This window comes from Salvelinus fontinalis, chromosome 38 (assembly GCF_029448725.1).
Source record: "Salvelinus fontinalis isolate EN_2023a chromosome 38, ASM2944872v1, whole genome shotgun sequence".
Lineage (NCBI taxonomy): Eukaryota > Metazoa > Chordata > Actinopteri > Salmoniformes > Salmonidae > Salvelinus > Salvelinus fontinalis.
The window spans coordinates 34,456,390-34,468,415 of NC_074702.1; the positions used below are offsets into that span (position 1 = coordinate 34,456,390).

Here is a 12,026-nt window from a genome sequence, read left to right on the forward strand (position 1 = left end):
ACTGCGTGGCAGCTCCGGACTGCGTGGCAGCTCCGGACTGCGTGGCAGCTCATGACTGCGTGGCAGCTCATGACTGTGTGGCAGCTCATGACTGCAGGGCAGCTCCTGACTGGAAGGCAGCTCATGACTGGAAGGCAGCTCATGACTGGAAGGCAGCTCATGACTGGAAGGCAGCTCATGACTGTAAGGCAGCTCATGACTGGAAGGCAACTCATGACTGAAGGGCAGCTCATGACTGGAAGGCAGCTCATGACTGGAAGGCAGCTCATGACTGAAGGGCAGCTCATGACTGAAGGGCAGCTCATGACTGGAGGGCAGCTCATGACTGGAGGGCAGCTCCGGACTGGAGGGCAGCTCCGGACTGAGGGGCATCTCATGACTGGCAGATGGCTCTGGCGGATCCTGGCTGACTGGCGGCTCTGGCGGATCCTGGCTGGCTGGCGGCTCTGGCGGATCCTGGCTGGCTGGCGGCTCTGGCGGATCCTGGCTGGCTGGCGGCTCTGGCGGATCCTGGCTGGCTGGCGGCTCTGGCGGATCCTGGCTGGCTGGCGGCTCTTGCTGCTCCTGTCTGGCGGAAGGCTCTGGCTGCTCCTGTCTGGCGGAAGGCTCTGGCTGCTCCTGTCTGGCGGAAGGCTCTAGTGGCTCCTGTCTGGCGGAAGGCTCTAGCGGCTCCTGTCTGGCGGACGGCTCTAGCGGCTCCTGTCTGGCGGAAGGTTCTAGCTGCTCCTGTCTGGCGGATGGCTCTGATGGCTCATGACAGACGGGCGGCTTTGAAGGCTCAGTACAGACGGGCGGCTTTGCAGGCTCAGTACAGACGGGCGGCTTTGAAGGCTCAGTACAGACAGGCAGTTCATGCGGCGCTTGGGCAGACGGGCAGTTCAGGCGCCGTTGGGCAGACGGGCAGTTCAAGCGCCGTTGGGCAGACGGGCAGTTCAGACGGCGTTGTGCAGACGGGCAGTTCAGGCGCCGCTGGGCAGACGGGCAGTTCAGGCGCCGCTGGGCAGACGGGCAGTTCAGGCGCCGCTGGGCAGACGGCAGACTCTGGCCAGCTGAGGCGCACTGTAGGCCTGGTGCGTGGTGTAGGCACTGGTAGTAATGGGCAGAAGACCCGCACCTAAGGCTAATTACCAATGAACCTAAACATAGAAACACATAACATAGAATGCCCACCCCAACTCACGCCCTGACCAACTAAACACATACAAAAACAACAGAAAACAGGTCAGGAACGTGACAGTGGCTGACCATGTGCTCCTCTGAATGTGTATGTGTGTTACGTCATGTTATATTTGTGAACAGACTGCATACTAGATACAGTACTGGTGAAGAATAGACAATTTGAAAAAGATAACATACATTTATTCACATCCACAAGAACCACAGTATAGTATTATCATAAATAATCAGCAATGTTCAGAAGAGCGCCGAGACTCCTATGGTCATACATTACACAAGTAAAACTGATTCAGATTTACACATATGCCTGGACAAAAAAACACACTCAACTCTTTTTCTCTTTCATCATACTCTAGATGCGTGTGTGTGTGTGTTGTCGAGACACGTGGTCCCCAGTATCTAAATCTGACAGAGCTCATCACAGCCCACACTGATGCTGATGACTGACAGCTGTATCCACGCAGTATTTCCATACACATTTGCCATATTTTCCTATCAGATAATTGACCAACTACTCATCGGCCATGCCCCTGTGGCTTTAACGAACACCTAAGCCACTTTATGGAGTCAGTGATAAAATCCCTCTTGATTAACCTGGCTAATCTGAGTGTGTGGGGAGATTAACGCCACAGTTCATTTGCATGAGGGAGTGCTACCATTTGGCTATCTGCATGGCAGTGGTAAGGTTCCCCCCTTGGCTCCTGGGCCAGTCACTCACTGGGCACTGTGTGGGTGGCACAATGCACTGGGGGCACCACTACCCTCAGGCAGGGAACAGAGCTGTTGGTTTATCTGTGCATGGGCTAGTGCCAGCCATCACGGAACAAGAGACGAAGGGATATTTTTTCTCGGAAATGAACCAAGAATATTTTGGTCAAATCTAATTCCGGAAACAGTTTAGCTACTTCTTTGACAGTGCAGTTGTCAAAACAACGACAACGTAATAGCTGGCAATGGTAGTAGAGATATCGCTGTTGGTTTGTAGCCTTCATTTTCCAAACACTGCTTCTGTATTGCATGAGATGTTTTGTGTGGTACGTTGCTGACTTTGAGGTAGTGTGTCATAAGGGTTGTCTCATGATTTACCGTGAGTATTGTACCTTGGCCTTCGCCTCACATCTATTGTCTTTAACTCTCTTCAACCCAATTACCATTATTAGGTGAAGTGTTCATCATAACCACGTCCTTTAGATTAATTGACTGAATTGATTGGATAATTAAAAGTAGTAAGTTGCTCCAGTTGGCGACAACATTCAATACACCAAAAATAATCGAGGATTAAAAAGCAAAGCCCAGAGTTTATTTCCATTCTGGTCTTCAATTTCCATTGCACCCTATTTATCTTGTTCAATGACTAATCAGATGAACGTAATATTCTCAGACCTCAAAATAATGCATCATGTTCTCAAAGCACATCTTGCCTGAATCATTTAATGTTCAGTGCCTTTGGAAAGTATTCAGACCCCTTGACTTTTTACACATTTGGTTAGATAACAGCATTATTCTAATGGATTACATAAAACATTTTCCTCAGCAATCTACACACAATACCCTATAACGACAAATCAAAAACAGGTTTATAGCAATTTTTAGCAATTAAAAAACAGAAATACCTTATTTACATAAGTACTCAGACCCTTTGCTATGAGATTCTAAATTGAGCGCAGGTGTATCCTGTTTCCATTGATTATATTTGAGATGTTTCCGCAACTTGATTGGTAGTCCACCTGTGGTAATTTAAATTGATTAGACATGATTGGGAAAGGCACACACCTGTCTATATGTGGTCCCAAAGTTGACAGTGCATGTCAGAGCAAAAACCAAGCCATGAGGTCGAAGGAATTGTCCACAGAGCTCCGAGACAGGATTGTGTCGAGGCACAGATCTGGGGAAGGGTACCAAAAAAGGTATGCATTGAATATCATTTAATATCCCCAAGAACACATTGGCCTCCATCATTCTTAAATGGAAGAAGTTTGGAACCACCAAAACTCTTCCTAGAGCTGGCCGCCCAGCCAAACTGAGCAATCGGGGAAGAAGGGCCTTGGTCAGGGAGGTGACCAAGAACCCGATGGTCACACTGACAAAGCTCAGAGTTCCTCTGTGGAGATGGGAGAACCTTCCAGAAGGACAACAATCTCTGCAGCACCACCAATCAGGCCTTTCTGGTAGAGTGGCGAGACAGAAGCCACTTCACAGTAAAAGGCACATGACAGCCCGCTTGGAGTTTGCCAAAAGGCACCTAAAGACTCTCAGACCATGAGAAACAAGATTCTCTGGTCTGATGAAACCAAGATTGAACTCTTTGGCCTGAATGCCAAGTGTCATGTCTGGAAGAAACCTGGCACCATCCCTACGGTGGAGCACGGTGGTGGCAGCATCATGCTGTGGGGATGTTTTTCAACAGCAGGGACTAGGAGACTAGGCAGGTTTGAGGGAAAATTGAATGGAGCAAAGTACAGAGAGATCCTTGATGAAAACCTGCTCCAGAGCCCTCAGGACCTCAGACTGGGACAAGAGTTGACCTTCCAACAGGACAACGACCCTAAGCACACAGTCAAGACAACACAGGAGTGGCTTCGGGACAAGTTTCTGAATGTCCTTGAGTGGCCCAGCCAGAGCCAGGACTTGAAACCAATCCAACATCTCTGAAGAGACCTGAAAATACCTGTGCAGCAACGCTCCCCATTCAACCTGACAGAGCTTGAGAGGATCTGCAGAGAAGAATGAGAGAAACTCCCCAAATACAGTTGTGCCAAGCTTGTAGCATCATACTCAATAAGACTCAATGCTGTAATCGCTGCCAAAGGTGCTTCGACAAAGTACTGAGTAAAGGGTCTGAATACTTATTTAAATATATATCTACTGTAAGGTCTACACCTGTTGTATTCGGCGCACGTGACAAATAAACTTTGATTTGATTTGATATGTATATATATATTATCAAACATTTCTAAAAGCTGTTTTTACTTTGTCATTATGGGGTATTGTGTGAAAGCTTGATGAGGGGAAAAAAACAGTTACAATAAGACTGTAATGTAACAAAATGTGGAAAAAGTAAAGGGGTCTGAATACTTTCCGATGGGACTGTAGACCCAAAACTGCGTGTGAATGAAAATCTTATTCTGTGGCGCACGCATGGCCTAGTAGTAACACTTCCAGCAGTATTCAAACAGTACATGTTACAACTGCAATCATCTGCACTGTCTAGACTATAAATAAAGCTTGAGAAAATAAGTAGCGTATGGAGGGTGGAATTACACTTAAATAATATTCAACACCCCATGGGGAATTAATTTGATCTGTCAATCAATCCCGAAATGAGTCAATTGTCACCCAATGCACATCTGCACATCTGCTCCACCACCACATGCCATCACCATCTGCCAACTCCCCTTTATTGGATAACATTCCCCCTGAACATTGTTTCCACGGCACCCTGGCCTTCCCTTGCAGACTACATGCAAAGCAGGCAATCAGGAACCATCTCTCTCCTTTTCCTCATGGTCTTCCACTCCCTCCCTCCCTCTCCCTCCTTCCCTCCTACTCTCCCCCTCAAGGCTCTCGCCATATGTCAAACATCACTCAAAATATGACAGAAAAAGTATATGTCACACAACCAAATTGCATGTGGAAAGTGAATGCAACATGCTACAGAGGATAAGTGAACTGTTGTCTGTCCAGTGACCTGCAGGTTGGGGAGTTGTGTTGGGGTGGAGTGAACATAGATTCCTGGAATTTTCAGCAGAGGCTCAAACCCTCTGGAGGAGTTGTGTAACATTGTAGCAGCAAGGGGCAGGGCTTCCAGTGTGACATCATGGGGAAAGAGAACTATAAGTTGAGGGCCACCGCTCAGACACCTGCAGACAAACAAGCAAGCAGCAACGCAGAAGACAGCTGGGATAATTTGCCAAAGCGCATTTAAGGATATTACACTTCACCGTGAGCTCGACAAACAGACCAACAGCAACCATGTCAGCACACGCCAGCCTGCTCCTTCTCATCACCGTGTGTGTGTCCATGCAGGAAGGTAAGTACCACAGCGCTATTATTATAATAGGATTTAGGATTTTGTTATTTCCTCCACAAGCCAACATAGACTTAATCATGTCATTGAAGCGTTGAAAAATAATGGTCAAGTGTCTTCCACTGATCATTTTCTGAATGCATAACTAAATACAAAATATCATAAAAATATTATTTTGGAATGACGCACGATGCAAAAAAATATGACATTGTATTGAGGTTCTAGGCTACTGTCTTGCATCAACAAAACACTAGCTGACTTTCCATTTAAACGAATTAATATCCCTATAAAATGGTGACATGGTGCAGCATCGTCCACATGTTCTCATTGTCTAGAGCAATGTAAAGACTTACTCATAAGCACACTCATTAAATTCAGTGACAAGATATACAAAGCAACAAAGAGACACGTTTCAGCAAGCCCCGTTCCAACTGTCACATCATCAATGGAGATTTATTGTTAACACATTAAGACCAGTGTTGAATCTCACTTCAACCTTGCTGACTAGCTCAGGGGTACACATTCTCAAATGTTGATTATCTGGAGAACCTCTTCATCTCACACAGCAAATGGATTATCTTGTATTTGAGTGACCTTGGTTGTCAAAAGCACCTTACACTTGAACTTGTGAGAGCATGACAATGTTTGCTTGCTGGTTGTAGACTTGTCATTGTACAGTCAGAAAATACCAGAGGATGTGTTTCTCCATACTCTGGTCATCTCTGTATAGGGACAAATGAGATGTTATGACTCCACTGTGTCAATAAAGAGGTGAAGTTTCCTCTAAATGTCTGGTCCTTCACTATTTGAATGTTTGAACAGACAGATAACAGCGATTATAGATGATTACTAGTTTTCCACGGAAATGATTGATTAGACTGGTGTGATAGATCAAGGAAAATAGCTGAGTACCGGTAATAATACACTTGTCTAGTGTTCCTTTATACTGTTGGCAGGGTTGGGGAGTAAGGGATTATATATTTTTTTTAACTGTAATCCATTACATTACAAGCATTAAAAAAAAATGTAATCAGATTACAGACACTTTTGAAAAACTAGATGACTACTTTGAGGATTACTTTTAAATTCAGAAAGGATGTTTGGGGGAAAAAATATTTGACACTTCTGTTTTCTCAATGGCATTCAAATCAGCATTGAAAAAAGGCGCAAATGTAAATTTGTTCCACCTGAGTGAGTCTGACCACAAGTCAGAGACCACTATGATGACACACCAAATGTGTTTGATGGATCGCGGGAAAAGAGAACGAATAGGCTTTTGTAGGCTACAGTCTAAGCTTTCCAATAATGCGATTGCTGTCGGCATCCAAAGATTATCCAACTTGAATAAACGCTTGGAGGTACCAAAACAGAGGCCGGGCGATTGTTTGGTTATTGTTTCATCTGTGGATTTGCCCTTTAACCAACTGCATATTATCAAGATATCAAAGTGTCAACAACAAAAAGGTCAACAATAGGCCTATAGCAAATGCAGCATATGGCATTCATTTTTCACAGGTAAATAGTACTTTTCAGAATTGCTCAAAACATGCCATTTAATGAGCGCAGCATTTATTTTTCAACTCGAATCAATGAGCACAATCAGTACTCCATGACAACAAAATCATGAACAACAGAGTAAGGCTGGCTAATACGTCCTTAGTTTTGGGGTTATGCTCAGGTAAAACAATTTGGCCAATCAATACTTCCATATTTCCAAGTCCTATTCTTGATGATCAAGGGGTATAACATTTATTGGAATGACTGGAATTCTGATAGACTTTGGTTTTTAATGTAAAATTATAATTTAATCATATTATTATATGTAGTTGAAAGCGATGGGTTAGAAGAATTCTACATAATCAACCCATAAAGTAAAATTGAACATCCTTATAAACTTTAACATTGATTTATCCTGCAATAGATGTCGTTCAATTGGTAACATGCATTTTTGTCTTCTTCTAATGTCTCTTAAGGGGAAAGTAATCTAAAAGTAACGGAACGTAATCAGATTATGTTACTGAGTTTGGGTAATCCAAAAGTTACGTTACTGATTACAATTTTGGACAGGTAACTAGTAACTGTAACGGATGGTGGATTGTATGGTCTTGATGCACCAGGATTGGTTTCTAAGCCATATCCATGTCTGTCATGTAGGTTCTGGACATCCACTGTCAGAGAGGCCTAAGTCCAGTGATCTGGCTCCACCTCACAGAGTGCGGACCAAACGCTGTGCCTGCAACAACCAGCTGGACTCTGAATGCCACTACTTTTGCCATCTCGACATCATCTGGGTCAACACACCAAGGTGGGCACACACACCTCACAGAAGTATATACATTCTTAGAGCGAAACAGATGCACGTACACTTACTTACACTACACACCATCAAGTACGTCAAACAAATACCTACTCAGCTTCGCAGACATATACTTGAGCAATTCACTTATGTGGGTCAATTACGTCCCTGTGTGATGATATCAACATTATCGATCAACATTAATATTTGCACCGTTTTTTTTATTTTAGCTAGTATCAATATGACATTATTCTGGCAATCATCCCTGTCTGGCATCACTGCATTTTCATTTTATTAATGCCAAGGAACAAAGTCTATAAACATTGTGGTTATATCTTGAGGGTCACTGATAAAACTGATATTCCCTTTCTTTCTTTCCCCTTCTGCAGTAAGACCACTGTTTACGGCTTGGGCAGCCCTCTGTCACGTCGCCGTAGGTCCTCCGGTCGCTGTGTGTGTGCCGACTCTGACGACCACACCTGCATCAGCTTCTGTCTGGACAGGTGAGTTGGGGTCAAAACAAGGGCCAAGACACCATCACACACACACCACCACCACCACCGCAGACAGACAGATACTCAGTCACTGTGGAATGTATTACTTTTATTAGTCAGCCATTTGAGTACACAGAACAATAGGGACTCCCCGTTGGAGCTCTTCAAGGTGCACAAGGCGTGGTGGTCTGAGAGCATAGCTCACTTCTCTGGGATGCTATTATTAGCTTGACGGAGTGTTATTGTGTGTATCACACAGGCGTTCCCTCTCACGGTGGAATGAATCTGCACCACAATGTTACGGAGTGCCCGAGGGGGCAGTGTAATCCCAGGCTGCTCTGGCATCCCCACCACATGTTTTGATTGGCTGAAGGGACAGGGGAGTGAAGTGTGTAGGAGTCTCAAGCATTGAAAGGCTGAGTTAAGGATTAATGGTTCCTAAGGATGATAGAGAAACAAATACAGGCACCTAGAGACACCCAGAGACTCATTGCACTCATTGTTCCTCATTGGGAGAGACATAGGGGCTGTTTTTCACTTAGGGACAGATAGGGCTCTATTCAATCCGTTACCTTACAGCGGGATTGAAATTGAAAGGCAGTAGCGGAGACTGCATTCACGGTAAACGCTGCATACAGTATGTTCGGCTCAATCACAAATGACCTTGACATTTCTAGCGCGCAGTCTGTAACACTTCAGCTATCCAGATTGAATAGAGCCCTTAGAAATTATATTGTAAAGGCATTATTGTTTGGTCTATGACCTTGCAATGATGTCAGTAAAACTTTTAGTGTACAATAAAGTACAATAAAGTTGTCTTTAGATTGCCAAATTGGCAAAAAAAAAAAGGATTTATTTGTCACGTGCGCAGAATAGAACAGGTGAAGTAGACCTTACAGTGAAATGCTTACTTACAGCCTCTAACCAACAGTGCAATTTTTAAGTAAAAAATAGGTATTAGGTGAACAATAGATAAGTAAAGAAATAGAAACAACAGTAAAAAAGACAGTGAAAAATAACAGTAGCAAGGCTATAACAGTAGCGAGGCTATAACAGTAGCAGGCTATATACAGGCACCGGTTAGTCGGGCTAATTGAGGCAGTATGTACATCTCGGTATGGTTAAAGTGACTATGCATATATGATAAACAGAGAGTAGCAGTAGCTTAAAAGAGGGGTTGTAAATTCAGGCTGTAACACAACAAAATGTGGAAAAAGTCCATGTGTGTGAAAACTTTCTGAAGGCACTGTATCTTATCACAACAGTAAAAGTCCACCACAATTCACGGTTCGCAACACCGAGGTAAATTGCTGTGTCATTATATGGTTTATTCCATAGCTTTTGGAGAACTCTTTCACTGATCACCGTTTTATGATGTCATGTTTAAAATGTCTGCCACATCTCTCTCTCTTCTTGTGTGCAGCTCAGATAACTCTTCACCCCAGAGTGCCATTAAGAGCTCCCGTGCCAACCTGTTGACTTTCCTTAGGTGAGTTTAAATAAGTCCTGGAACAGCTGTTTGCTATTCTGGTTATCAAATTAAGCGTAGGCTGTACACAGAATTATTTCATATTGTACCACAAGATGACCTTTGTGATTATGTTGCTGACCAGTGTCTCTTTCCTCCATAGATCCATGGTCAGAGCCTCTGAGAGAACCAGGGGATGGGCCTTCCCACCCAGGAAGGAAGCAGCCAGGGCCCCTGGGCTTGATGAGCGCTAAACGACATGGCATGGCAGACAGAGTGAGGAGAGAAGAGTGAGCACCAGAACAAATGACACTCCTCCAACATGGAGAGGAGCAGAACAAAGGGCTGCTGGTAGAGAGATGTGTCACATGCAGGAAGGCCACAGACCGGTGGGACTGCCTTGTCTGTTTGTCGGTTTGCACACATAAATTGAGGTTGGAAAACAAAATGTGACAGAGGCCTGAAGACAGAGAATGCTAGATCTATCTTGAGGGATGGATCAAGCATGATGCAGACAGGCTATTTGTGCAGCAAAATATTTATGTTAGGGGCAGGAGGGACAAGGGTGGTCCATGCTACTGGCAGACTCTGGCCAGGTAGCCGTAAAGGAGAGAACACTTGATGTGTGTATGCTGGCTGTCTGTGTTCAAAACAGTGGCAGACCATTGCTGTCATGATGGAAAGAATGTGACAGGGAGAATATGACTGACAGGCTACTGATACGATCATCAAAATTATGTATGCGATAACCACTGTGTTTTTCTCTTTCTTTTGCCTAACATATTTAATCTCTCCATTATTTGATTGTATAATAACAACATATTATGATTGCTATGCAGGTTATTCATCAGGGAAAATGACTGAGGTCATTTAAAGGTGCAATGTTTAGGATTATACACTTAGTGTACAAAACATTAAGAATACCTTCCTAATATTGAGCTGTAAAGTTGACTGGATGTCCTTTGGTGGTGGACCATTCTTGATACACATGGGAAACTGTTGAGCGTGAAATCCCAGCAGTGTTACAGTTCTTGATACAAACCGGTGAGCTTGGCACCTACTACCATACCCCATTCAAAGGCACTTAAGTCTTGCCCATTCACCCTCTAACTGGCACACATATATAATCCATGTCTCAAATGTGTCAAGTCTTAATAATGATTCTTTAACCTGTCTCCTCCCCTTCGTCTAGAATGATTGAAGTGGATTTAAGTGACATCAATAAGGGATAATAGCTTTCACCTGGATTCACCTGGTCAGTTTATGTCATGGAAAGAGCAGGTGTCCTTAATGTGTTGTACACTCAGTGTATATGTGCGTATGGGTGGGAGTAAAAAATACATAACATTGAAACACACGATATGGTATATCATTGACTATTTATTAAATTCTTGAGATTTTGATTTAGACCACTTCTGTATTGAGTGACTGTGTGAAGCAGTGTGTAGTAATAAACAAATGAATGGTTGAATTATACAAAATACTTGCCTGACTCTCCTTATTTGACTGCGTTGACTAGATGATGAACTCTATGTTACATACAACACAGTGTAATAGTTCCGTTGCAAATTTTCTGATGGGTCAAGGAGTGCAGCCGGAATGGACTGGTTTATAAACCTGCAAACAAACATATTATAAAGGGAATGTGAAGGGACAAGGAATTGCACCAAAGTCACATGTGGCCAATTCTCCTGTGTTGTTATTGTTTTATGGTGTGGTACAGAACACATCTAGCCCGTGGAATAAGAGACAGTAGGCATATTCAAGTTGCCTGGATTTAACCTTTCAAGGACACACGTTCCGCTAGCGGCACACCCCCCCCACCCCCACTGAAAAGGCAGAGCCGCGAAATTCAAAAAAAATATTTTTTTTAAATATTTAACTTTCACACATTAAAGTCCAATACAGCTAATGAAAGACACAGATCTTGTGAATCCAGCCAACATGTCCGATTTTTAAAATGTTTTACAGGGAAGACACAATATGTAAAGATGTAAATCTATTAGCTAAAAACACATTAGCATAATCCACCATCTTTACTTTGTCCACCAACAACAGTAGCTATCACCAATTCGGCTAAACTAAGATATTGATAGCCCCTAACCAAGAAAAAAACTCATCAGATGACAGTCTGATAACATATTTATGGTATAGGATAGGTTTTGTTAGAAAAATGTGCATATTTCAGGTAGATGGCATAGTTTACAATTGCACCCACCGTCACAAATGGACTAGAATAATTACAATGAGCAACGTGTTTACCTAACTACTAATCATCAAACATTTCGTAAAAATACACAGCATACACTAATCGAAAGACACAGATCCTGTGAATACAGACAATATTTCAGATTTTCTAAGTGTCTTACAGCGAAAACACAATAAATCGTTATATTAGCATAGCACATGTGCAAACATTGATTCTAGCCAAAGAGAGCGATTCTAGCAGCATTGATTCTAGCCAAAGAGAGCGATAACGTAAACATCGCCAAAATATATTAATTTTTTCACTAACCTTCTCAGAATTCTTCAGATGACACTCCTGTAACATCACATTACAACATA

General features: G+C 43.3%; 1 protein-coding gene across 1 annotated transcript; it reads left to right on the top strand.

Moving 5' to 3' along the window:
* Positions 1-4,966: 4,966 nt before the first annotated feature.
* LOC129837885 (endothelin-2-like) lies at positions 4,967-10,924 on the top strand. The gene is made up of 5 exons (XM_055904387.1): positions 4,967-5,206; positions 7,358-7,508; positions 7,889-8,002; positions 9,417-9,482; positions 9,625-10,924. Exons 1-5 carry the CDS (start codon positions 5,149-5,151, stop codon positions 9,713-9,715), a joined length of 480 nt encoding a protein of 159 aa, XP_055760362.1. The 5' UTR covers positions 4,967-5,148; the 3' UTR covers positions 9,716-10,924.
* Positions 10,925-12,026: the final 1,102 nt, after the last annotated feature.

Bases quoted from the DNA above. Each gene is read 5' to 3' on its own strand.
- LOC129837885 (XM_055904387.1), top strand. From the start codon at position 5,149: ATGTCAGCACACGCCAGCCTGCTCCTTCTCATCACCGTGTGTGTGTCC. The intron at 5,207-7,357 runs GTAAGTACCACA...TCTGTCATGTAG, and splicing joins GTGTGTGTCCATGCAGGAAG to GTTCTGGACATCCACTGTCA. The intron at 9,483-9,624 runs GTGAGTTTAAAT...TTTCCTCCATAG, and splicing joins AACCTGTTGACTTTCCTTAG to ATCCATGGTCAGAGCCTCTG.